Source organism: Nanorana parkeri, unplaced genomic scaffold (assembly GCF_000935625.1).
Source record: "Nanorana parkeri isolate BGI_ZX_2015 unplaced genomic scaffold, ASM93562v1 scaffold252, whole genome shotgun sequence".
In the NCBI taxonomy this organism is placed as follows: domain Eukaryota; kingdom Metazoa; phylum Chordata; class Amphibia; order Anura; family Dicroglossidae; genus Nanorana; species Nanorana parkeri.
The window spans coordinates 1,335,001-1,361,553 of NW_017306520.1; the positions used below are offsets into that span (position 1 = coordinate 1,335,001).

General features: G+C 38.0%; 1 protein-coding gene across 1 annotated transcript in view; it reads left to right on the top strand.

Moving 5' to 3' along the window:
- ACACA (acetyl-CoA carboxylase alpha) overlaps positions 1 to 26,553 on the top strand; it is a 231,897-nt gene that overhangs the window by 160,593 nt on the left and 44,751 nt on the right. Inside the window, exons 45-47 of the mRNA XM_018556784.1 lie at positions 15,507 to 15,650; positions 16,414 to 16,534; positions 19,758 to 19,854. Of these exons, the coding sequence (XP_018412286.1) occupies positions 15,507 to 15,650; positions 16,414 to 16,534; positions 19,758 to 19,854 (362 nt within the window). The remainder of the gene's footprint in view (positions 1 to 15,506; positions 15,651 to 16,413; positions 16,535 to 19,757; positions 19,855 to 26,553) is intronic.

Sequence of the window (26,553 nt, forward strand, 5' to 3'; positions counted from 1 at the left end):
CCTTTTTTTTAATTTTTAAGGTAAAAAACTTTAGAAACATTTTAGAAATGGGGAAAATAAGGCAAAAGAAAGCTTCACAGTAGGGGGCAAAGGGGTTAAAAATAAAGATGGCTGCAAACTGACGTTCCGCCCCTCTCCTCAAACAGTATATCATGACAACTGTATCTGAACATCTACTTAACAACATACATGTCTATTTGTCATTTATAAACATGTTTAAAGCATGCAAGTGCAACACACTTGTTTCAGACACACAAGAAGACAAAGAAACCTTCTGTATAGCAGACCACTGATGTGCAGTTTACACTATTACAGATACACAATAGTCCTTTAAATTACTTGGTGAAATTAATATTAACATTTACTTGACCTGCTTTGCTAATCTACGTAATTCATACTGGCCAATATTTCTGCGTTGAAAGTTTGAAAATGTGTGTTGCTTTAACAATGTCCTTAACCATGTCTGATTAACAGAGGATGCAGTCTCATTAAAACCCACTAAATGAGATGATTTCAGTTGCCTTTTGGGCACTCAGAATTGTGGGTGTTCTTCTTATGCCCTGAATCAATTTAATATATCATGATTATGTAGTGTTTGTAGGTGCATTTTTGCTTTTTTCTTTCCTGATGTAATCGCATTTTAACTAAGCTGTACGATGTGTGGCTCCTATCTGTAAATGTTAATACATTTATGTGGCAGTTGTTTAGCTGGGAATAATGAGAAAAGCAATGATCAGTGTTCAAGTAGAATTTACCAAAAATTGGATTAACTCCGTTTGTAAGATGAGCATCACAATGTTAAATTGCATATTCCTGTTTCATGCATCTTTTAAAGGTTTTTTTTTTTTTTTTTGCTAATGAATGACACAATGCCTCATCTCCTTACTCTCTAGCCTACACTCATTTAAAGATTAAAGTGGAACTAAAGCTCAACTCAACCTAAACATTCTTTTTGTCTATGGTCTCTGCCCCAGTTAGGTAGATTTTCCTTCACTTCCTGTATCTTCCTCTACTATTCATGACCTTTCCCCTTCCTGTCCTGTTATCGAAGGGTCAAGAAAAGAGTCCAAATATGCTATATATTGCTATATGCTTGAAGACTGCAGAGTGTTTACTAATTTCAAGCAGGCAGCCTTTGGTAGACTTCCAGCAAAATAAGGGGATCATTAGGAGGCAGATACTGCATGTGTTCACTAACATATTTTGAAATGCATTTTTATATGAAAACATATCTAAACCCAAAATCAAATTTGTATATAATAGATTTCATATATTGTAGCTTAAAGTAGAACTATGAGGTGAGTGCTTTTCACTCACCTCATAGTTCTAGCCGACCTGTGACAATGAATTTCCTAGGTGTGGAGGCTGCATTAATTTCCTATAGGCTTTTTTTCACCATTCTTTGTACCTGTGATGCGTGCAGTAACACACTTCCTATCTTAGAGTGGCTACACTCCTTGACTGTATCTGTGGAGGAGCAACATAGCCACCCTTAGACAGCAGCATTGTCAACTTGTGGAGAAAGTAGCTTTAGATAGACTTGTATTTTTAGATTTAGACTTTACATAAGTGACTAACGTAAAGGCCAACTTCAGCTAACATTTTTAAGAAATGACAGAATTTTTTTGTCCTATTGTAATAAAAGTTATTACTAAATTAATAAAATCTTACTGGCAGGATGAATAGGTAATGAAACTGTTACAGGGGGTACTGCTGTGTTAATGCTATCGACAGACTGCATATTTTCTTTATTTTGCCTATAGTTTCACTTGAAGATGTTTTCGCATGTAGATATATGAAAATTATTAAAGTTCCTATTTAAAAGACGGTTTGCTATCTATCATATCTGAGAACCTCAAAAGTCAAAACCCATTTGTTGGGAAGGAAAACATTGTACAGCTACCTGATTGCATACATGAATGTGGCCTCTTCACTTCCTGAAGTTGTTTGTTTTTTCCCCTCATTTTTTATCCTGTAAAATAGCTTATTTTAGCACAGGTTAGCAATACCGATTCCCATGTTGTCCATTCTTGCATTAAACACAGAGATCTCATTTTTAAAAATCTAAAAAAAAAAAAAATAATATGACGCCATAAATGAATCACTCCACTAGTATCCACCCAAGACTATGGTTTAATAAAATTCCCCCGTCCCTGAGCTAGCTCCCTGATAATTGTTGCCGTAGTATATTAGAAGGTGTTGTAAAAGCAAGCACAGATGTACGTAGTGAATGACATAGAATCGGGGAGATCTTTGCAATGCAGTTCCTCAGGTACAGTTTTCTCTCCAGTATAGAGAACAGTGAGCAGTGGTGTCAAAGTGGTGACCTCACGAATTCTATCACTAGTAGTCAAAGGCACATGTCTTAGATGATCTCACACTGCAGATATATAGATATGAGGCTATAAGTACAGAAGTGTCTAGGCAAAGGAAGTGCATTGCTGTTCAATGCACTAAGCCGATTGCAATTGTTTGAGCTGGAAGAACTATGTATACAGTACTGCCCATTGTTATGGTTGCAATAGCTGCAAGTCATATTTAAATTGCTCAGGCAGCAATTATATATGTCGTAGTATTTTGTAATTAGAGTAGAATTACCCTTTAGCTAAAAATCTGTTTACCATGATTTTTATAAAACATTTTTAGAAAACCTTCAAAACTTCCCTTTAACTGCCCATTTTTAGGATTAATCTAGCATTATTTGACTAGAATGACATCCAGGGTTATAGCTGCATTTTCTTGTCTGTACATACAGTATACTACATTTAGGTTTATTAGGCCAATACAATGCCCTTATGATTTTAGTAAGCTAATAGCTGGTTGCTATGGGTTTATGCACATTTTTGTTGCGTTGTGCACCATATTATATAAGCCCATTAACAATAACTATCTTTATTCTCTACATTTTTTTTTACATTTTAAATAATATTTTATATTCTCATTTGTTCAGTATCAGTACTGCACAATAACAATGCATTTAATGTCTTTCAGTCTGTGTTGTTTCACCTCGTGGAAGACCGATAATTCTAAACTTGTTTGCTAGAAAGAAATTAGACATCCTTGCAGGGACACCTCTACTACCCTTGCATCAGCAGTCTGTTGGCTTGCAGTCATTCTCTGAGCCAAGTGTGTTCTTACCCTGAATAGCTGTGATTGCTGCATGCATTATTTCCCTGTGTGTTCCTTTCATTCTGCATTATGCTGTCCAGCATAGGTGAAGGAGCATATAGTTTATTATTGTTTTGGACCCAGCCCAGTACACTTGAGAAGCAGACCTACTGTTTTTTTCTGTATCTGTTTTAATTCCTTTTTTTTTTCCTGATGAACCTGCTGATCCCCTTGAAAATTGAAATAATGATAAAGCCTGGCTCGTAGCCGCATCAAATGTATCAGCACATAAAGAGCCAGGAGGCATAAAATGCAAATGATAAAGTGAAAGCATATGGATTGTGCATGATCGCCTGACGTCCAATGAATTTTAAAAGGTGCTGTCTAGCATGGAAAGGGAGGAGGAGGTGGAGAGGGAATGAAGGGGCTGAAATAAACATATTATCCCTGCACATTTTTTTCTTTCATTCCTGACAATATTTTTTTACACCTCACTGAGCACTGGCTCGCCCCCCCTCCCCTTCCCCCGTTCTCACTTCCCTTCTCTTGGCACACCTCACACACATCTCAGGTCATGTCACTGCAGCTCCAGTGGAAATAATAAGATATAAACCACAAGGTTGTTATTTGCATAGAAATAGCATGGGGGCCTCAGGCAGCAAAAGAGAAGGACACTGAGATGGTTTGGCTAATGAAAACTTCTGCTGATACAGATTTTTTTTCCGGAGCCATAAAATGTACCTATGTCTGCATTCACCAATAGGATGCTGTATATTAACCTGCACTATGACACCATGTGGGAGCTTAAAAAAGTGTGTAGATAGATAGATAGATAGATATGCCAAGTATTTGATTATTTGGCGATATAAGCAACATCCCAACCAATTACATTACCTTGGCATTGCAGAATAATTTTGTATCTTAAACTTTTTAAATAACAAAATAGTTGAAAGACAACTGTACCTAAAACAGAAAACCAGGCTGGATGCATGATATGAAAGCGCCACTAATAACATTCTACTTATGATCTAATACTACCCAGGCTTTATAAAGATAATGAGGTTTTGACATAGGTAAGCCTCGTGGCTGCCATGTAAGATAAAAAAAAAAAGGCGACAACAAAATGTAAATTGGAAGTTTACTTTTCTTTGGGATTACAGGACTCGGGAAGTCAGCTGTAGCCATAGAACAAATACTGCTTCTTATCTTATTTTATTTATGATTTATATGATGTTTTGATAATTTCATTTATCTGTAGACATGTAAGCCGGCAAAAAATTTGTTTCAGATTTTTAATTTTTTTGGGTTTCAGGTCCGAAAGGCCATTTAATTTTGTTATTCGGATGCAAATCTTTGGGAATTTCCTTTTAGTCCCAGATGGGGAAAACAGCCATGCGTCCAACAAAGTTTCATTTTGAATGAAATTCCAAAGATCTTAAAATTTGTTAAAAGAACATTCGGATTTGTTTGCATTCAGCCTAATTGAAATTCAGACATTCGGGTGCATCCGAAAGTCCGAATTCACCTAATTTCGTCCAAATATGCATTCGGAACGAAATGAAACTTAAATGTCTATCTGAATGCTAATTGAAACCTCTTTCACTGAAAACACTTTATGGATATGACAGAATTTATAGTTGCCTTTAAAGTGACTCTGTTGCCAAAATAGAAACAGTGAAAGGAGTGCCCTATAAAGAAGATATTTAATAACCACCTCTGCTTTTGCTTTTACAGTGTGCTGTTTAGGGGGATTCAGGGTTGGGGACAGGGTTAGTGTGAAACTGAAAAAGGTTGTGGTCTGAGAGGGGAAAAGAGGTGTTGGAGAGGTTGCATGGCGTGCATAGGTGAGAGAACACAATATGTAGTATGTTGCCATCAGAGTGAGTGGGAGTGTGTGTCCATCGTTCAAAGAAGAGGTTAGGTTGAGAAGTTGAGTGGAAGCCGGGGTGTTAATGTTAATAACAATGTTCAAGTCACCAAGAATGATGGGCATTTCCGAGCAGAGAAAGTATGGTAACCAGAAGTCATGAAGAAAGTGAGATACCGGTCCAGGGGGCCAGTATATAACAGCAATCCTCAGGGAAATTGGAGAGAATAGGCAAATACAGTGGGTTTCAACAGAGGAGAGAGATGGAGACGCGGGTGAAGTCAGAACTTGAAACTGCATTGTGGGGATAGAAGAATTCTCACTCCACCCCCTTTCCGCTCATTGAATCTGGGTGAGTGCATCCAGTAGAGGCCATCATGGGAGAGGGCGGCAGGGAAGGCAGAGTCATATTCCTGGCCTTTTGGGTATATATAAAAAATATATATGCTCATGTATATTGTTGTGATGGGTATAGTAACATTAGTATGAGGCTAGTTAATTGGATAATTAAATAAATGAGTAAATTGAATAAATAGACTCACTGTTGTATGTGATCGATGAATAACTCAAGGATGGCTGGTGAGGAGTGATGTTCACCTGCCGACAGAAACGCCTGTCCGGGCTCCCGGGTCACAAGACAAGGAGAAGGATGTGAAATGTGCTTTGGCGGGTTGCCTCCGTCAGGAGCATATACAGCAAAAGATGTCTCTGTGAAACGTCACAAGATCTCAGCTGGCCAGGTTCAGCCTTAGCGGCTGTGTGAGGCCGCTCCGCTGCGGTCTGACCCGCCGTGTCTCGGTGTATCTCGCTGGCAGTGAGTGATGGAGTCGATTCACAGTATGACGTCAGTAAGGGGCTGGGCGCAAGCTGTCCAATGGCTACACGTTTCGAGGCCAGTGCCTCTTTCTCAAGCCGGAGCGGGGAGTCAAGAGCTTTGTTCTGTTTTCCAATTGCATACAGGGTCCCTCTCCCTTCTTGAGGAGCTAGCACGCCCAATACCATTACTTACTTAAATGCATCAATCCACCTCTAGAGTAGTGCGCTTACTACATTTGTTGTCTTTTAGAGTCAGATTCCTGAAGCCAGGTTTCAGTAACAGCAAGCATGCTAAACAAATTGGAAATATGGTCATGCACAGCTGTGATCTTGTTACAGACAGAGCGGGCATTCCAAAGGGCACATGAGAAATTAGGACTGGCTCTAGGAAGCATGGAAATAGAGATTAGGGTGCCTGGATTGTGGCTGCTGCCAGAGGAAAGGCAGTGTTAGTTTGGAGGGTGAATATTAGAAAATAGAGGGCCAGGATTGGAAGAAATCTCACCAGAAGTCAAGAGAAGCAGAAGGGTAAGTAGAGATGAGAGTGAGTTTTATATGAGCGCACATGCCCCGGTGTCCTGGTGGTAATCCTAGCATGTGGGTTCAGAATGAGCAGGAGGTGATAAATGCAGATGTAAGGAGAGGGCAGGAGAGTGGGTGAAATATATAATCTTTGGGGTGGAGAGGGGGACAAAGGAAGGAAAGTTTAAGAAGAGAAGACACAATTGTGAGAAGCAATGATAGAGAACGCATGTTAAGGGAGGAGAGTAGAAATCAGATTTGAAACAGAGATGTGGTTGGGGTAAACAGGGTCACCTGCAGTCTTGTCAGGAGCACTGGTGCTATATATTTGTACCCTTTTCAAGTGCCTTGTTTTAAGTGCGTTATCCACACTTATTTTACTTAGACATAGCAAAAGTGCCTATGCCCCCTGTCAAATGTGCCTTCCCCCATAAGCACATCTAAATTTATAGGACTATGGGGTGGAGGATGTATACTAATTCATCAATTATGAAAAACATTTTAAAATAATAGAACACAGGCATAAGCCATAAATATAACATTGCCTTTGAAACAAAAAACAAGAAAGTGAGTAGATGTCAATAAAGTGAGCATCAAACCTGCAGATCAAATCATAAGAAATGTTGTGACAGACTTATGTGTAAGTAACAAAATATATTTAGATATAAATGCATTATAAAAGTTTTAATTGATGCTTGTCTTGCAGGTGTTAAATAGTAAACTTACTCTGGAAAGAGTATTATGATTAACATTGTATCATTATTCTGAGTGCGATTGTTGTATTAGCGATTTATCCCTTGCTGAGAGCTCTATGCCTGGCCTGTATAAGCAGATATAATCACTGCAGACAATCCTTATCAGATAGCTGAACTCACCCAATACCTCTTTTCATCCATGGAGATCTTTATTGAATGCAGCAGGTTACAGCAGACAACAAGATGCAGCAGATGATTGAACAGACAGTATTTGCAGGTCAGACCATGGTAATGTTTCCCCCATGTGAGCAGATTAACATGTGGCCATGTCACAAGCAACCATTTTGATGCCAAAGGGCATTTCTGAGAAGAAGGGCAGTACATAACGCACACAGGGAGGGAATGCAGAAAAACATGGTGCAAAAACCAATATGCCCACAAAATGGCAGTACATTAACCAGCTATACTGGTATTATGCTAGTAATGCTTAAGGAAATTAACTATATAAATCTCACTTCACATTAATATGAATATTAACCATGACTATGCATTGTGTCCTGTTTTCATATAACTGTTGTAACCGCACAATCATGCTGTAGTATATTATGACCAAAAGATTTATTTACATTTACAAATTAGAGACATTAATTATTTTGTCAGATTGCCCCATGAACTTCTCAGTTTTCATGATTTTCAAAAAATGGGCAGTTTCTGAGTTTTACCCACCCCTGCTAGTCTGGCCAGGAAGGAGGTTTAATACCCTGGTCTTTAAGTGGTTCATATACAGTACATTTAAACTAACATATAAGTGTATCTGCTTTACCAAATGCAAATATTTGTGTATAGTTATAGTTATAGGCTGTTCAATATCCAATCACGTGCAAGCAAAAATATTGTTTTTTCTTTTTTTTTTTCTTTGCTCATGATTGGGCAATCGTCGCGTAGTGAATTTTCACCACATTTATTAAGCAAAGGAAAAATTGCAAAGTGAACAAAAAATATTTTTAAAATAAATACTAATACTAGGAAAATTAGTATACTGTGTGCACCTTTGGTGCAATTGTTAATATGAACACGTTGAAGCATCTGCTTCCATAAAATAAAAATGATGATAGGAGTCCATTTATTGTGATACCATCATTAACAATGGCCTGAGTCATGTCATATCTTCACTTGATGCACATGCATTCTTAGGCGACAAGGAGGTAAAGAGAGCTGATAGGAATCAATATGATGCAAATGTATGGTAGGGCCATGATGCCTAGCTTCATGAATTCAATGACAGATGTGTACTACACTCTTTCAATGTTTCAAAGGGATTTCATTTGCAGAATCTCTCACAATGTTCTGCCACTCCACTACAATGTTTGCAGATCACTGAGAAAAGAAAGCATGGATTTATCTTGATCTCAAAGATTTAGAAAAAAAAAAAGCTCTGACAGTATATTAAACTACGTCCATTGTCTGTCAGCCGGTTAAGTTTGAACTGTCAGGCCTGGAAAGAGATAAGCAGCATCACATTTGTATGAAGGCAATTTTGTATTCTTACACTCATTCATTTGTAAAAATAGTTTTTCCCCCCATTCTGGCCTTTTAAAACTTTTTCTGGGTTCATGGCCAAAATAACTGTCCTATCTAATATATATATATGGTGTTTGTGTGTGTGTGTGTGTATGTGTGTCTATGAAAGTTTGCATACCCTGGCAGAAATAGTGCAATTTTGGCATGGATATTGAATATATGACTGATCTTTATTTGAGGATAGTGATCATATGAAGCTATTTATTATCACATAGTTGTTTGGCTCCCTTTTAAAACGTAATGCTAACCGAACTCAACCAAATGGTACTGTTTAAAAATGTACATACCTTGGAATGTTTGGCCTTGTTGCAGACACGCAAGGTGACACACACACAGGTTACAATCCGAGGTGGTGGGTCATTACCCGCCCCCCGGCTTCCTGATTGACCAGAAAGCTGGCTCCATGCATTCTTGTCACCTGGTGAATCGGGAAGCCAATCAGGAAGTCGGGCGGCGAGTCATTACTTAATGGGACTTCTGGTATTGATATTCGGTAACGGCAAGTACCGAAAAATGGTTAGAAAAGTTAACATAAACTTGTCAAAAGAGATGTATTAGGGCCTGACTTTCTGACCTCTGGCAGTGATAGTTTCCTGGCTATTAGATTTCCCCATTGGTGGCAACAAGTATGCAGATAAGGAAAGTCAGAAAACCGTACATACGTTTTTCAGGTTATTGATGCATAATATTTAGACGTATCGGCGTGACAGCCAGACAAATAGCATTTTCAGAAGGGGAAATGGGGAATGCCATATTTCTCTAAAGATGGGTTTCTTTGAAACATTTTAGAAAAATGACCAGCCCAATAAGTATAGTGTCCATCAAACTTCTATCATGTCTAATGTCTAGCTACTGCATGTTTTAGTTCTCACATTTTGCTAACAATACCACGTGTATGTATTTACAACATTATTGATGTAATATTGTCCATTTTGTTATTACATTTCGTTAAGAGCTTTAGAAAGTTTGGAGTTAAAGATAAAAAAATATTTAAAAGGACAAGTGTACTTGTTCACTAATTCATCTTCCTTTTAGTGTCCCTTCCTTTAGTGTCCCTTTGGGACACTAAAGGAGTCACTGACCTGAAACAAGTATGTATTGCCACAACAGTCTCTATATATTTGTGTTGTTTAATTGTATTTAATATGTTCCTCTGTTCCCCTTCTTCTTGTTTTGCCTCTAGTTATTTTAGCCCCTAGCTAAGGGGCTATCCTAAGCCTTGCAGATACAGGGCTTATGATTGTCATTGTCTTCCTACACTTCTAAAGAATGGAAAAACATAATTTGTATTGCACTTATCTGAAGTAAAACTACATTGGATCCAACTGGGTCTAGAAGGTATTTCATTGCATATTAGAGAAGCATCGACATTTTGGCCACTGAAACATTTCAACTGAAAATGGTACTTTGGGCAAAATTCCGAAAATACCTTAAAGGCCGAAAATTCAGTGCGTCTCAAGGCTTCTCTCCACCCCGCTGGTTGCTGGTGTGTCCCCTCTCTGCTCTCCCCTGCCTGTGTTGGCAGAGGCAGCGGGGATCCAAAGGGACACAGACTGGCATCCAGTGGGAAGGAGAGAAGCTTTTGGGAGGCCGAGAGGTGCATGGAGGAAACAGCTCAGGAGGCCAAGACTGATCGCTGAGTGTTTGTAAATAACATAGTATGCTTAGTGTGTCCCCAGTTATGAATGAACAGGAAGTGCTTTACATATGTTTAGACCCCTGATATTTCCCCAAAGCCCCCGACAGTAAAGTAAAAAAAAAAAAAGAACAATAAATAAAAATACAATAATTGAAAAAAATTATTTTAAACAAATGTAAAAAGGTTAGGAAAAAAAAATTATTTTCAGTTTCGAATTGACAAATTTAGAATTTTTGGTTTCTGTCTTAAAATTACAATTCGGTGCATCCCTATTGCATACATCTGCATTTTAAACAGAACAAAGTATGCATGGCGGCAAAACCATAGTGAAGTCGGGACTCCTTATCTTCCTGCATCTTTCTGGGCAATGACAGCTATGCAGGTAGCATTTATTTAAGTAGCCATTACTGGGGACATCAATACTTCTCTTTCATAAAAAAACCCAAATGAATCACTCGTTCCATCCATGTTTGCATATGTTCTAATTTTTAAAGGTTAATGGCATTTCCTCCAAAAGCAGCAACAGTGTCAGTGTCTGGGAGATAAAATGCATTTTTCTATTTGTATTTTTCAAAAGACAGAAAAATCTCATGCAGGAGAAAGTAAAATTCCATGAATATTAACACTGCTGTATGAGGTCAGTGGCGATACCTCTTCAGTTCACTTAGAACGACCTTCACAGGCTCCATCCCATGCCATGATCTCTGCATGTGCAACTAGCTTGTGGCATTTTCTTTTTTTCATGTTTTTTCATGTTTGAAAAATAAATGGAAGTAGAGGGAAGGTCGGAAGTGGTAGGTAATGCCCTCTCTGGCTGTAGAAAAAAATCTTGGAGTCATAAAAATAACAAACGACATGTATTTGCTAGAGTGTCAAAGTTATGAGTTTATTTTGTAATGATGTGCTCCTGCTTTCATGAGGTAAACTGGCCGTGTCGGAGGTGTTATTAGTAATATGGACTCAGTGAAGCAGAAAGCAGAGTGACCGAGAGATCAGTGTATCAGTCAGCAAGAGGGCAAATGGGAAGAGACAGCAGGAGAATGAGAGAAGAGTAGTGTTGTTTGCACACAGATGAACCCTTTGACTACCAAACGGGGCAGGCAGCCGAGTACACACTGTAGGAGAATCTCATGTCCATTTCAGAGCACTTTGCTTTGTATATTATAATTGCTGCTTGAATCTAAGGTCCCAGTTCTGGAGGCCCTTTTTTATGTCAGTAATCATTGTTCGGAAAATGTATATGAATGCATTTACGCGCTTTTGGTTTCACGCGCTGTGAGACCAATTCACATGTCTCGCAGCTTTCTGTGAAGAGGGAAGGGCACCCTTTAATGCCAAAATGTTAGGACCCTTGTTCAGCCCATGGTCATACTTAACACACACTTTTTGTCATTTAAGATGGTTACAAATATGAAGACTATACGTAGTTCATGTGCAGTGGACACATATTTTTGTATGTATGCAGATCTGCAGACAGAATGGTCATCATCAGCAAAAATGGATCACTATATCACTGGTGCTTTTAATGGTTGTGTTGCCCCACAGCAATCAACTTCATCAGTTTCTGTAGTAAGAAAAGGAAAGCCAATGTTAATTTAGCCGCTTACATGGCATTCTGCTTTAAATCATGTTTTATGTTTGAAATTACGGTTAATGCTATAGTTGTTTCAGGTTTCTTATCTTTGCTTTGCTGGGAATGAGATCTGTCATGCCTATAACTTTGGTCCATTGTCTTATAATTCAAATAAAAGTACAGAAAAAATAATTAAAAGCCTTCTAGCACTGAAAGATAGGATGCATGTGTATGTTAGCTGATACCCCTTTGAATGCCCTTGCAATAGACAGGGAGCAAATGTACTGTGTGGAACAGTGTACTGTACTACTGTAAATGGTGTATGAAGGTGTCCTTGCAGCACTGTGTATTATACTGTAGACTGCAGTACTGTAAGCACAATGTTAGCCAAGTCGTTACGACAGCCACATTTCGAACAGCCCCCGTATTACTGTAGATCACGCACCTTGCTATCCTTGCTGAGTGAAAGATGGGGAAGGTAACCGATCCATGTATTGTATTGCTGCCCTCTACCACTGTTTTCTTATGTGTAAGCACCAATCATTTTGTATTACACAGCATAAACTAAGAAGTAAGGCTGGATTCAGAGTTTCTATTATTTCACTGGAGTTTCAGTGAAGATGGTAGTGAGTATATTCATTTATACTTTAGACCTAAAAGAGGGTCATTTGTGAAGGAAAGAGATACAAAAGGATTTGGGTCTAAACGAAGGGTAGTTGGGACTACCCTGCAGTGAAATAGCTGAAAGATTTGGGTGAAAGCAATACATTAATGAAATGATAGTGTTGACCTCCCAGTAACACATTTTACACAATTCATAAAACTGAGTCCATCTGCTTCATCAGGACTACAATGTCATTTACAGAGTAACATTTATCAATCTACCCATGAGGTCAAATAAGTTTGCTTAAATTAACAAGGTCCATAATACATTGTAATGCTAGGGTAAAGAACACTGCCACTTCTTCATCATCAATTAATGTAAGAAAGGGTTAAACACACAAAAGCAGCAGTTAAAACATGTATGATGATATCTAAACTAGTCATGGAGACGATAATGCTTGCCAGTATTTGGGAAGTCAGTGCAGAGTACATTGTGAAGATTAACAGATTTCTAGGGAGTGGAGTCATCTTGCATGCATGAAACGAGTCCTGAAAATTGCTCCCATAACACAGGGGGAGAACATAGAACAATGAGAAGGCCTGGCCACAGATGGATGGGTCTCTCAGGCCTTTCTATGGGAGATGAGGGGACTGCCACTCTTTTCTGTCTAATGTCCTGTGAAAACCCCCCTACTATATTTTACTTAAACTCGGGTATTGTTTTGGAAGTGCATACAGTGAAAGGATTAATACTGTTATTGTTGGGGATAACAGCAATATCCCCAATCATGTGATTGCAAACAGTATTTAGAATGAGAATCTGCAAAATGTGATTGTGTATAGTGGATATCAATAATAGTAAGAAGTACAAAAAGCAGAGGTTGGTCTGGAAGATGCGCACTGTGAAGCTATAATGTAATCCCAGTAAGCATATATTTTGAGATATCATTGCTACTTACCTGCTGTTATCCTGTTTTCATTGCCTCATTACTTTCAGAACTTAGGGGTTAAATACTTTGTTGAGAAGCTGGTGATTTAAAGTGACTTTTTGTTTTAAAAAAATAAACAGATATCAGTGTAAAGTACAGGCTGCTTTAATTACTCCCTGTATGCCCAAATAATGGGCTGTTTTAAAAGGGCAAAGCAGCCACACTATCTGTAAGTTGTCCACATTCTTCCACCCCCCTATTCCATATTCCTATTGGCCCATCAGTATGTTGGTCTGCATTACTGGCCCAGGTGTGTATGGGAGGTGGTGGGCATGCTTTGTCACTGCAAGGAAATGCTGAAGCTTTGCTGGGTCAGACGGATCCAGCATTCAGGCAAACATAAAACAAGTAAGGCCTTATGCACTCGGATGCATGGGGGCAATGCGCATACAATTTGACCATATTTCCCCACCCTTGAATCCATAGGTGCTGTGTGCAGACATCATTGGCTGTACGTGGCTGTACTGGTGGTATATGCCACTACTTTCATAAATTTGTATGCATAAGGACATATGACCCAAACAAAGACCGTCTGCCTTGAGGGTATGCATCCATACGCATGCATGAGTTTACAAAAGCAACGGTATATACCGCTCAGCCCCGTAGAGGCATTGATGTCTAAGGGCAGCTGTTTGCAGCATCTGTGGCTTCCCATGCAGGGAAATACCCTATGCTGTGTGCATGAGGCCTAACACTGCTATAGATATGCTTTTTGTTAAGATCAGAACTGCTTCTCTTCCCACACACATCAGTTGGAATACAAAATTAGTTGTCACTAAACTCTGAATGGTCTTAAAAGCACCTCAAACGGATGTCAAATGCAAGTAGAATGCACCTGAAATCAAACTACATTTAGCCAGAGTCAGAGTCGGACGCTAGTCTAGAAAAGGTTCTGAGGTAGTGATAGGCTAAATATTAAAGATAATTTTTAGTAATTTTGTATATATTTTATTTATTTGTTATGTCCTGAGAGGACCAATACAGTTTAAAACAGATTCAGACTGTATTATATCACAGGAAAAAGGTCAAGGCAGGTGTCAGAGAAACAAACAATAATAACCAACAGACAGGATGGGATTGTAACCAAAGTAGCAATTAGGATCACAGTACAAGAACTGAAAACTCCAAAAGACCAACAGGAACCATTTTATCAGGCTCACTGAATATAAGTTGTACTAGCTGTCTGTTGATTCACCAGCTATGCAGAAGAATGGCTCAAGGACCAATAACTACCCAAAGAAACTGTGTGCCTGTCTGCATAACATGATAGTGGTGAAATCAGTAGCAACATTTTAAAAGATTATATGCTTTTATTGCAATCAGTTGTATCCACGGTTATACAACGTAATTACTAGAACATATTGCAGGGATACTTTGATCCACAAAGGTACAGTCTTGATGAAAAAATTATAAGATCTTAGAAATATTCTGGATTTCTGCCTAAATAACTGCAGAATATGATCTAATATTTATCCAAACCATAATATTAAATTAAAGCAGTCCTCAACACTCACTGCCCAGATTATGCAATCAGATCCATATTAAGGGGAACCTCCGGGTGCTGGCAAAAGGCCCGCTCCCACCTGTGTGAATTTTTGTCCAAAAAAAGCCACACTCAATGCTTCCTCCAAATAAATCCAAATTGTATTTCAATCCATGGAACAGCATACACATTCCAAAGCCCCCAGAATAAAAGAAACTCTTTAGGAGATAGTCCATGAAGATGATGAGATGAGATTCCATGGATTGAAATCAAATTTGGATGTATTTGGAGGAAGCATTTTGACAAAAATAAATAAAAGCTAACTACACTTTATTCATTGTTTCATATTGATTTTGAAAACTTTGCCTTTATACATGTTCCTATTTTAATCTGTATAGCGCAGAAAGGAATATGTTTTTTACTGTATGTTTGAGAGAAACTGAATTGTTTAGATTTGTCATTTCTTATTATAGGTCTTTATATGGCCTTAGAATTAAAAATTGCTCAGTTCCATCTTACCTCTTTATTCAATCCTCCAACAACCATATCGAGAATATAATTATTATATGATATACTTATTATAATTTGGTATTGTAACTGATCAATCTTTTTTTTTTTTTTTTTTTCAAGGTTCTTGGCCGGGAGGTCTACACATCTAACAATCAGCTTGGTGGAATCCAAATCATGCATAACAATGGAGTCACGCATTCCACAGTGTTTGATGACTTTGAAGGAGTGTACACTATTTTGCAGTGGCTTTCTTACATGCCTAAGGTATATTTTCTTATAACATGCCATACAGTAGGTAAAACAGAAAGTCGACTATATAACTTTTAAGAAAGTGTAAGGTCTTGTCTATCTATCAAGGTTCTATTAAATGTCTACTCTAAAACATTTTAGATAGCTAGATCATGTACAGATACACAGCATTTTAGGAGCTTAGCAGTCTCTTCCATTTCCTACCCATGTCTTCACCATGCTTTAGACACATTGGGGTTGGTTTACTAAAGTCAAATAGGCTGTTCAATTTGCAAAGATTTTCTCACTTTGCAAGGGAATTTTCCCTTAGCTTAGTGGATCAGGTGCAAATTCACTTAGCAAAGAAAACTCAATAATGTGCAAGGAAAAACAGAAAAAAAACTGAATTTTTGCTTGCACGTGAGTGGATGTTAAAAGTCAACTGAGGTTCACCTCATTCACTAATGTAAGGGAAAATTCCTTTGCAAGGTGAACAGTATACATTTTGTAATAACTTTTTTGGGTCATGCCCATTGAATTGTTCTGTACAAAACAAAAACAGTTGATAAAACATTCCAAAAAGCAGGTTTTTGTTATTTCATTGATTCAAAAAATGTTAGAAATTGTTTTGTGTTATTTTTTTAATATGCTTAATGCCACCCATCTTTTTACAATCTGGTCCTTCATAACATGCTTCACACATTTGAATGACTTCCATTATCACTTGACTGTTTGCTGACATTGACATCTTATCTAGAAAATGTTCAACTTCACAAGATATTGTCTTTTTTTTCTTCAGTGTACGTCCAGTCCTGTTCCTATAATAACACCAAAGGATCCAATTGACAGACAAATTGACTTTATTCCCACTAAGAGTCCTTACGATCCCAGATGGATGCTAGCTGGAAGACTTCACCCAAGTATGTTTTATTTCAATATATTTATTATAATTAATTTATTGTAAAAAGTAATTACATTTTTTCACTGTTCTTGAAGGGTTAGTAGAACCAAAAATTACATATAATTATATAAGGTGGAATATGGTAGGCTAACTCATTTCCTTACCACCTATGTATTTTGGATATTCCACCATGACCTCCCCTCCATAATGTCCCTGTCCACCTTGGTGCTTTGTGTGTTTCATCAAGCGAGTAAAGTAGAGTACCAGATGTATAACTATTTATATATACTGTATATTGAGTAGAACATATTGCAGTAATACCTGAAATATAAGCTCTTTCACAGTGCACTATTTTTTGCCATTAATTTGGTGAAATTCAGAGGCTGCTATTACTGATCTCCTTCTGAAAATGGGCATTACCTATTTGCCATTCTAATTCAATACCTTTAGTCATTTTAGAGTCCCTAACCCAGATCAAACTCGCATATCGGGAACGTCAGGAACCATTGACTGGCAACTTAGGATGTAACTGTGCATGCACAAAGGAGTTACATGATCCCGACGCCCAGCTCCAACCTCAGACTTTTACAGATACCTGGAATGAACCAGGAGTAAACATTACATGCACATGCTTTGCAGGCAGTGTACACTATGAAAACAAGTTGCTAGGAGATGGGAAATGGTTTTAAGTAGAAGAAACATGCAGGGTTACTTTGCTAACAAAATCTTCTATCGATTGATTTTAATTCAAGTTCCACATTAAAGCATGAGTGGGAGAGCATGGGGACAACCACATTTAAAGGTTTGGTTTTTTTTTTAGCCAGTTAGCAGGCAGGAAAGCACTACAGAAAGCTGCTGACTCTGAATAATGTTACTGTTACCCTCTTGAAAGGATTGCAGAGATGGAAGAATAACCAGAAAGGCTTCATGTGATTAAATCCTTTTTTTCTGGTAACACTTTTACATATACAGTATGTTTTTCCATATTAAATATGTAAACCAGTGAACATTATTTAAGGCTGATGAACCTGTTCAGGGTTATCTAATTTCCAGAGTCGTAAGCCATTTGATTTTCTTCTTCTGCAGATCTATTCTCTTTTACTGACTACATGTGAAAAGCATTGGTACCTAACCTGCTGGCTATTTACAATCTGCATCTTTCCTCATACTCCTTGAAGGAAAGGTGGTCAGCTCAGCTTGCTCTATTTGGATAATATTTTTACATTCTCTCAGCGACCATTCATCGTGCTGTCTGAAAGGCTAGCACCAGCCTGGCTCCAAATCAGGGGGCTTTCAGATTTTAATTTAGTGGAGGCGTTAAGAAAAGCAGATGATTCCAGGTGATAAGTTAAAGTAGATATCTCCTAGGTGAAAAGTTAAAACCATTTATTAGAGAAGATAGTGCTATGAGATTCTTCAACATGACATGAGACACTGGGCCAGAATCTAAACCAGCGGCTCAGCCTTATGATAGGAAGATAGGTCTGGAATGAATGCTTACACTGTACACTAGGGCCAAGAAGCCTGCAATGTAGAACATAGTAATTACAAGGCTTTTTTCTCCATGATAAAACACTCTTGCCTGCCACTTTAAGTCAGCAAAGGTTACAGCACTAGGAGACATTCTTTTAATTGGTTTTGGGCTTATGATTTCAGAGGTTGGGGTTCAAACGAATCTGTTTTTTTGTGCAGTCTGCTTGCAGTCTTTTAGTTTGCAATATTTTAGGTTTCCGGAACTAGTGATCAGATAGATGCCGTAGGCGAGGAGGAGGTACTTGGTCACATGGAAAATGCTTAATCTTCTGTTTGCGTGTGTATGTATGAATATATACATACATATATATATATATACACACACAACTACTTAAACTTGTAAAAAAAAATACAAATATAACTTTTACAAATATAAACTTAGCTTCATATTGATATTCAGATTAATTGTTAAGAATAAGAAAAATAAGAATATAGCATTAGCTTAGTTGGTTAGAGATAAATAATGTTTGTTTATGTGAAATACAAAGAAAGGATGGTTTTTAAAGAATAACTCCCCCATTCCTCCCCTCCAGAGTTCTCCAAGATGGTGTCAGGGTTCTGTCTAGCAATATAGTGGATGTTCATGTGTCATTAAAATTTGCTCGGACGCGCAGGATGACGTTGAAGTACTGTTTAGCCATATCTCCATGTATGCGCATTGTGTTTTAAACATTGAATGCACAGGATGGAGTTTCACTCCTGTGCTCCTGCATTGCAGCAAAATGCCACACGTGTGGTAGTGACCAGTCTGTATGGCCACTAGTATGCTTGTACTGGATCTTACCACCATGTTTCCGACATCACAAGATGGCGATGAGATCCCATGCAAGCGTAATAGTACGCAGTACAGAACAGCCATCATCTCACATGTACGTTATTTTGCTGCCATATTCACTGCTGTATGGCATGTAGGTGTAAGCAATAAAGGTACTATTACTGTACTGCAGTGATTAGTCCAATGTGAAAAATTATTCTGCAAATATGTGAAGTGAATATAAAGTGCAGGATAAGGTGAGTGATGTCTGTGAAATAATTAAAAAACTATAGTGGCTGAGCCAACCCACCCAGTGTAGTTGGACACAGGACCGAACAAATATTGTAATGAATGGGAAACAAAGGAAGAAAAAAGAAAAGGAGAATCCTAAGTGTATTATTTCAATGGGTTTATTTAAACGCAAACATTTTTTCACACTTACAGGATTGTGGATATTTAAAAGCAATTGAGTGTGAAGGGCACTCAGCCTAAAAGGTCATCCGATGTGTAGGAGAAGAATTTCCTTGACGTTTCGTCCCTCATGGACTTTTTCAAAAAAAATGTATTACAAAAAAAGTACAAAAAATTCTATTTTAAAAAAAACAAACATTAAGATTGATATGATTATGTACGTCAAGATCCCTTTTATATCTATATTTTAAAAAATGCCAGTTATAAATCCCCTTCAAAAAATTCCATAGAATATATTAAGTTTACGGGTATATTAAATGAAAGATGCTATAAGTTTTGTAAGGTCAAATTAATACCTGCCATAATATCTGTTACAAAATTGCATATTTACATGCTTCATTTGAGCAGGATATATTGTATACTCCTGAAATGGTTAAAACGTGTATATTGTCTTCTGTATTTTGTTAATATTGTATATGTAAACATAGAATTGCCATCTTATGAGCTACATGTAAATATTAAATCACATTACTTATTTCTGCAGGTCAGAAAGGACAATGGTTAAGTGGCTTTTTTGACCATGGATCATTTATGGAAATAATGCAGCCGTGGGCCCAGACTGTAGTGGTTGGAAGAGCCAGGTATGCTTATTGACATATGTTCTGATTATATGAAGCTTTGGGGCAGCCTTTAAGATGGTGGGTTATATATTGTATTTACTGCTACATTTTAGGGTGTTTGGTAGCTTTTAGAACCACTTGGCACCACAACGAAAAATTTAAGCTTATGTTTCCCCCAACATCATATAGCACAGTGAAAATCATGTTTCATATGTTTATTTAGCTTACATTTCAGGAACAATATGAGGCTATTATCTGCTGTATTAGTTTTGTAAAAAGGGCATGGAGGTTTTAAAGTAAAAATGGTCAATAAAGACAAAATGGTATATTCCCACATTTCTCTGGCCAGTAAGCTCAGCACTTGAGTGTGAATCTTTGTTTTTCTTCAAAACAAATGGCATGGTACTACTAAAGCCATATCTTTTATCCAATAAAAAATACAAAAGTTCTTCTAGTGCTAGCAGATCTCTGGCACCTTTGGTAAATATAGACCACAGGCTCAGTTTAGTCACAGTCAATAATGGTCAATAAAGTATTGCTGACTTTTACAAATTATCTCTTTGGCTGGCTATTTTCCTGCAAGAGGCAATTTCAAATATTGATTCTTTTACTGCATCTGTGTTGGGCAGTATTTAATGCCATGATCTGAAGAATACTAAAAACTTACTTTTCTGCACTTTATTGAAATACAGAATGTGAAACCTTTAGTGAATTATTTTTAAGCTGCAGTTCAGTTTTTTAAATTATATTACTATTATACTAAATCTAAACCAGTATCATATTGAAAGAACATACTATGGTCCGGTGCGTCTTATGGACCGCAAAATACGGTAAATATCTCAAATATAGTCTTTCTTCATAATTTTAGCCCAAACTGAATTTTAAAGGATGGGGGTTGTCATATTAACAGAAGTTCTGTGACTGGCGGATCTCAGTCACTTTTTTAGGGCTGGTTCACACCAGGTGCATTGAGCTACTTTGATGTGCATCGATCAATGTAGGCTCAATGCAAAGACACTGAGAGAACAATTGTTATCTTTGTGCCCTGTTCACACACCATAAGATTGCATTACAGTTAAATGAAGTGGGGGTTTTTTTTTTTGTTCTGAACCTTAAATAAAATTAAAGAAAAAAAGAGGAAAAAGTAAACATTGTGGTGTGTTGCAACATCACAGTGTGTGCAAAACACAAACCAGTGGGCGTACATTATACACACCATAACAAGTGAGCACTGGTGTGAACCGCCCTTAACTTTTGACAAAAATGACAAAGCAATGTAGTTTAAATACAGGTAATCACTTTGAAATGATCCCCCGCTGCGAGTGGAAAAGGGAAAGCAGGCAGCCAATAAGCCTACCCCCCTATCACTGGTGGTTAGTGGCACTTTGAACCCCCCCCCACCACCATTTAAAAAAACAACTCCACATCATTGGTGGTCAGTGGCACTTTAAAGGCAGGAGAAGTGAACAATCTAGGACAACATAGCTCATTTGGAAAAATTCTCCAATTAATCTCACTTTCCAGTTCAGCTATATTGTCCTAGATTGTTCACTTCTCCAAACTCTTCATCCTTTTGTGAATGGTCCTGTTAGTCTCGACCACAGTTCGCTCTCCTCGATTGCTGTGAGAGTATCCTTGGTTGCCGCATCCAGTGTTTACATCTCTGATCACTGTGATGACCAACCAAAGCACAGAGCCACTCTGTCTAATGACAGCAGGATCACAGACATTGGAAGTACGCCTGGCATGCATCCATTCTGTAGTGAAGGACATTTATAAACATCTCCCGACTGATCACTATACTATAATAGCTGGTTGGGAGGTGGCTAATTAAAGCACAACTGCACCACTAATCGGGCAATTTTGACTGAGGCGTGAACTAAGGGTTGCAATACAATACACTAACTTCTATCTCCTCCAGCATTTGGTAAATCGTTTGATTGCTACTGAAACAGAAATGTAAAAATAGAAAAAATTGTTCCCTCTTACTGTCATATTGGGGACAGTTGGAGTAGCATCTATAACCTTAAGCTTGCCACATGTTACAATCCAATTGTACAATCTCCAGTAGAGATTTTACAATCTCTGCCAACAAGTACCGTATATACTCGAGTATAAACCGAGTTTTTCAGCCCATTTTTTTTGCTGAAAAGTGCCGCCCTCGGCTTATACTCGAGTCAGCGTCTCGAGCTGGTCAGGTTTCTTCTTACTTACCTCGCCGAGCGTCGCGTCACTGCTGCTCCGGTGGGCGGCGCTCCGAGCGGGGTCATCTGGCAGTCTCCGGGTCCTAATTTAGGTGGCCGGAGACTGCCAGATGACCCCGCTCATTTTTCCCAGTTTTTTGTGGTAAAATTAGGTACCTCGGCTTATATTCGGGACGGCTTATACTCGAGTATATACGGTATGTAGCGCAGGGGCCTGTCTGATTGGATACAAATTGATTGGATAGACAAGGCAGGTCCTCATACTACATAGATTTGGTAAATCTGAAATATATAGTACGAAGATTGTATGGTCAGATTGCATCATGTATGGTGACCCTAACCCTCACCTAAAGGACTGTTGATCCAGTAACTCCCCCCTCCCCTATGATGCAGGTGTATTAATATTTTCCCTAACATTGTGCCCTAATCCCCCTCTTATTGCCAGCGAAGAGATATGCTATTCGTGGGCTCAGCAGAAAGGAGGAGTTTAATTAGGAGCAGGAAAGAGGTAATGTAAGCATATTTTCTGCTGAAGGAGGCACGTTGTATGTGTTTAAATCTCCTTCCTATCAACAGAGAGGATCTACAACATTAAGTGGGTTACCCATTTTGAAATGAGGTTTCCATTCCCTTGATATCCTTGTTTGGAGGTTGATCATCACTTCTATGGAGGTAAAAAAAAATTAATTAAAAGACTAGAAGAAAAACATCCCAAGAGCTAGTTGTTTGGGCAACCACTGTCCATCATATTTTTTAGCCGGTGAAAAGTCTTGGCTCAGATAGCCAGGAATTGCTTCCATGAGGAATTCCCTATATGCTGGGGATTTTAACCCTTTCCCAACTGGACTGGAATTAACAGGGATAAAATAATCCTCTTTTCCTGGCCGGGTAGGGGGTATATACATTTTCGCTAATTAATAAGCTCCTTATTGACAAAGTGGTGTTCATGTTTAAGCCAGACATCGACTACCCCTTCTGTCCAATGGTTGGGACGGAATAATTGCAGGACTCGTGACTCCCTGGGAGGGGGGTATAATAGTTTTATTGGGTCTTCTTCCCTGGCTGGGAATGACAGCTGTGAACCTGGAAGTGACGATATGCCCACTGCTCCTGGATATTTGCTGATCTCCCTCTGCTGCTGCAGGAGGGGCAGTGGAGCCCGGGACACATCACATGGCAGGGGCAGTCAGATGGGGGGTACTTTCTGACGGGGGCTGTGGCATTTACAGCATCCCAGTTAGCTTCCATCTGGAAGCCAATAGCAGCCAGGAGTGTGTTTAACAAGCCTTGCTACCAGTCACTGTTTATAAACGGCGCTGGTAAACATGTGGTTAAACAAAAACAATAAAGTATCTACATATTTGTTACAAGCAATGAATGCAGTCTTAATCAAACTCTCACAGAGCTCTGCAGTCAGTGTGGAGAGAGTCATCCTCTAATTTTAAAACAAAGGAAATGGAATGGCAATATTATTTTATTATAAAAACAACTATTTCTACAGCTTGTTAAGTTGTTACACTTTTAATTATTTAATACTTCACTTAGTTTTCCGTGAATTAATTAGCCCAACTCCGCAGGTGCTTTTAGAGTGCACCTAAAACACTTAAGTAAATACGCTTTCAAACATTTAAGTTAACTTTTCCTTCCTTTCACTTTGAGCCGCTAGGCTCTAAGGTACAACAAATGTAAAAAAAAACGGGAATTGGTCTCTTTCAAAGCAGTGACATTTTGACAAGAAAAGGAAGTAATAGACATAACTGTATTCTTTGGGGAATGGTTCCTGTAAGTGCCTCCAAAACTCATCTTTTTGTGTGTACTGTATGTTCGTAATATATGTGTTCTTGGCTGTAAATTGTCTTTTATTATACTCTGGCTTATAGTCTGAGGATGTGCCATAAAACAAGATGTAGCATCTCCATGTGCAGGGACTGATAAAATTTATATGAAGTATAATGGAAAGCAGAAGTTGTTTTGAGTAATTTTTCCCCATTCCATAAATAACTATAATTCTCCAATAAAGACATTTATCATTAGCTTGCAGTTTCATTACATATGTCATATGCTCTGGATCTAAAACTGTTTTTGGTAATTAAATATTTGTATCATGGATGTGTAATAGATATTTGGCATTAGTAAATGCAATGCAGATTTTGGTTGGTAATGCTTTTTGTAAAACAATTATTTCAAAATGTAATAACAATAATCCATTATCTTATTAATCATAAAATACACTCAGGGGCTATTTTAAAAATATACAAAAAAAAGACTTAATTTTCTTGAACTGTGAGAGTAAGCCACACATCGGTCCTTTTTACAGCTATTTGTTAAGTACCCTTTTGGAGCTATTTATGAAGCCTCAAATTTGAGTGCAGAGAAAACAAAACGTATTGTAAGTAGTGAGGAAACATGCTAAACAAGGATTTTATGCAGTGTAATTGGTTATTTTGTACTGCTTTAGTACATTTGTTAGAGCAATGCAGATTATTTGTTTATTTTTGTCAATTTAAAATATTCCTGTACTTTTAAAGCTTCGTAAACGTTGCTTACACTGAAATAAAATTGAACCAAATTCATTAGAATTTGTCCTAAGATATAAAGAGGAAAAGTATTAAGTATTGAAGGGCCTTGTCTTTTCAGTTTACAACATATACTGAATATTTAGGGCCTGTTCCAGCCTGTTGGGCTATGCTAGGCAGCCTTGCCCAGAGTAGTCCCAATATAAACCCAAAGCAATTTGCCTTGTCTACTACTAAATTTAAAAGTTGATGCACTATTTACAATGCATTACATAGTTAGTCAGGTTGAAAAAAGACACATTTCCATCAAGTTCAATCCATAGAGATAAGAAAAAAAAAAGAAGAAAAGCCTAACAATTGTACCACTGCCCACAATTATACCACTGTTGATCCAGAGGAAGGCAAAAAAAACCCTATGCATTGACACACTCTCTTCATAGCGCACCCCAGCTGTTAGATTATAACGTGGGTGCTCATGTGAACAAGCCCTGGCACAATGGGGTTTTTTTTCAATTTCACCATGCATTGGCCTACTTGCTATTCATTCAGACCCTCTTAGGTGTACTGTATGGCATTTAGTGAAGCAAATTCCTTCCAGACTGAAGAGTTTTAGAGCCTTTTCTCTTCGCGTTTATGCTTCTTGAGGCAAATCAATAGTGACACTGCACTTGACACCAGTTTAATGGATGGAAAAACAGCAAACATTTTTTTCCATGTAAAAAGGGAATTTCCTTGTAGTATTGGTCACAGGCATAAAAGATGCTGATAGTATGATAAGCTGTTATTAATTTTTTTTTAATTGCAAGTGGATTGTGGCTAGATTACATGCAGGAAAAGGTGCTGCTTCAATGCTGAAATAAATAAATAAAGAGAAACTTGAAGGTTTTGGGTCAATGTAGTTTTTTTTTTAGTTAGTATTTTATGATGTTTTTATTGCATGGAGGCACTGCTTCCCTGACTAAAACCTCTGACTTCCCAGGAAGAATGAGTAACTGTGATATGTTATTCAGTTCTCTATGTAAATTTCGGTTTCAGCTACGGATCTCTAAAAAAAAAAAAAAAACTACCAAACATTCCCTAAAATATATTCGTCCTAAAGTGTATCTAAAACCAAAATCAAAAATTGAATATACAGTTTCCTTACCGGTCCTTAAAAGCGGTGGCTTTATTGCTTTCCTTTTTAAAGTGTATTTCCACTTTTGCAGCTAAATTGGGATAACACCTATTTTATATCTGTTACCTGTTTTATTTACATACCATAACCTGGGGGGTGTGACCTTTAACCTAAATAACCCTGTCTGTACTGTTCTGGTAGATCTCATTTTCATTTGTATGTCATCATTCATTTGTAGGACAGACATCTGTCTGTCCCAAGAAAGGGTTAAAGAGCTGGAAGCATTGTATCTTAATGTGAGGAGTGTCCCTAGTTTTTCTATGGGGACAGCCAGAGTTTCCTTTCACTTTAACATTTGTGCAGAGAAGCTGCAAAGCCATGCTACACAGAAACATCTAAAAGGTAAGGGAATATCTTTTAGGTATGCTGTGGATAGGAACTCATAGCAAACCTACAGAGGGATTTTATCAAGTTTGGCTGCAAAAGTGGAAATACACATTAAGGTTTTTTCCCCTTTATTATCACATGGTGAGCCTGCAGGAGCACACTTCCTGTCCTAGGGTAACAGCGCTCGCTCTCGACTAAAATATATCTATGGAGGAGCAGCATTGTCACCATAAGCCTGATTTGGACTCCTCGTTGCCATAATTTAAGTGAGAAGCTTACAATGTTGTTTGAGATTTCAGTTCAATGCACAGAATGTTACAAGGCCACTGGATTTCTAGCAAGGATCTAGTAATGTAGAAAATTTACTTAGCCTTAAAATAAAGATTCTAAGGCTGCCTTCACATCTAAGGACTGGCATATTGCAATACAGTGAACTGGATATTTAGCCAACACTTTATTTTTATTTTTTTATGTCATATGGAAGGGTTAAAACCCATGC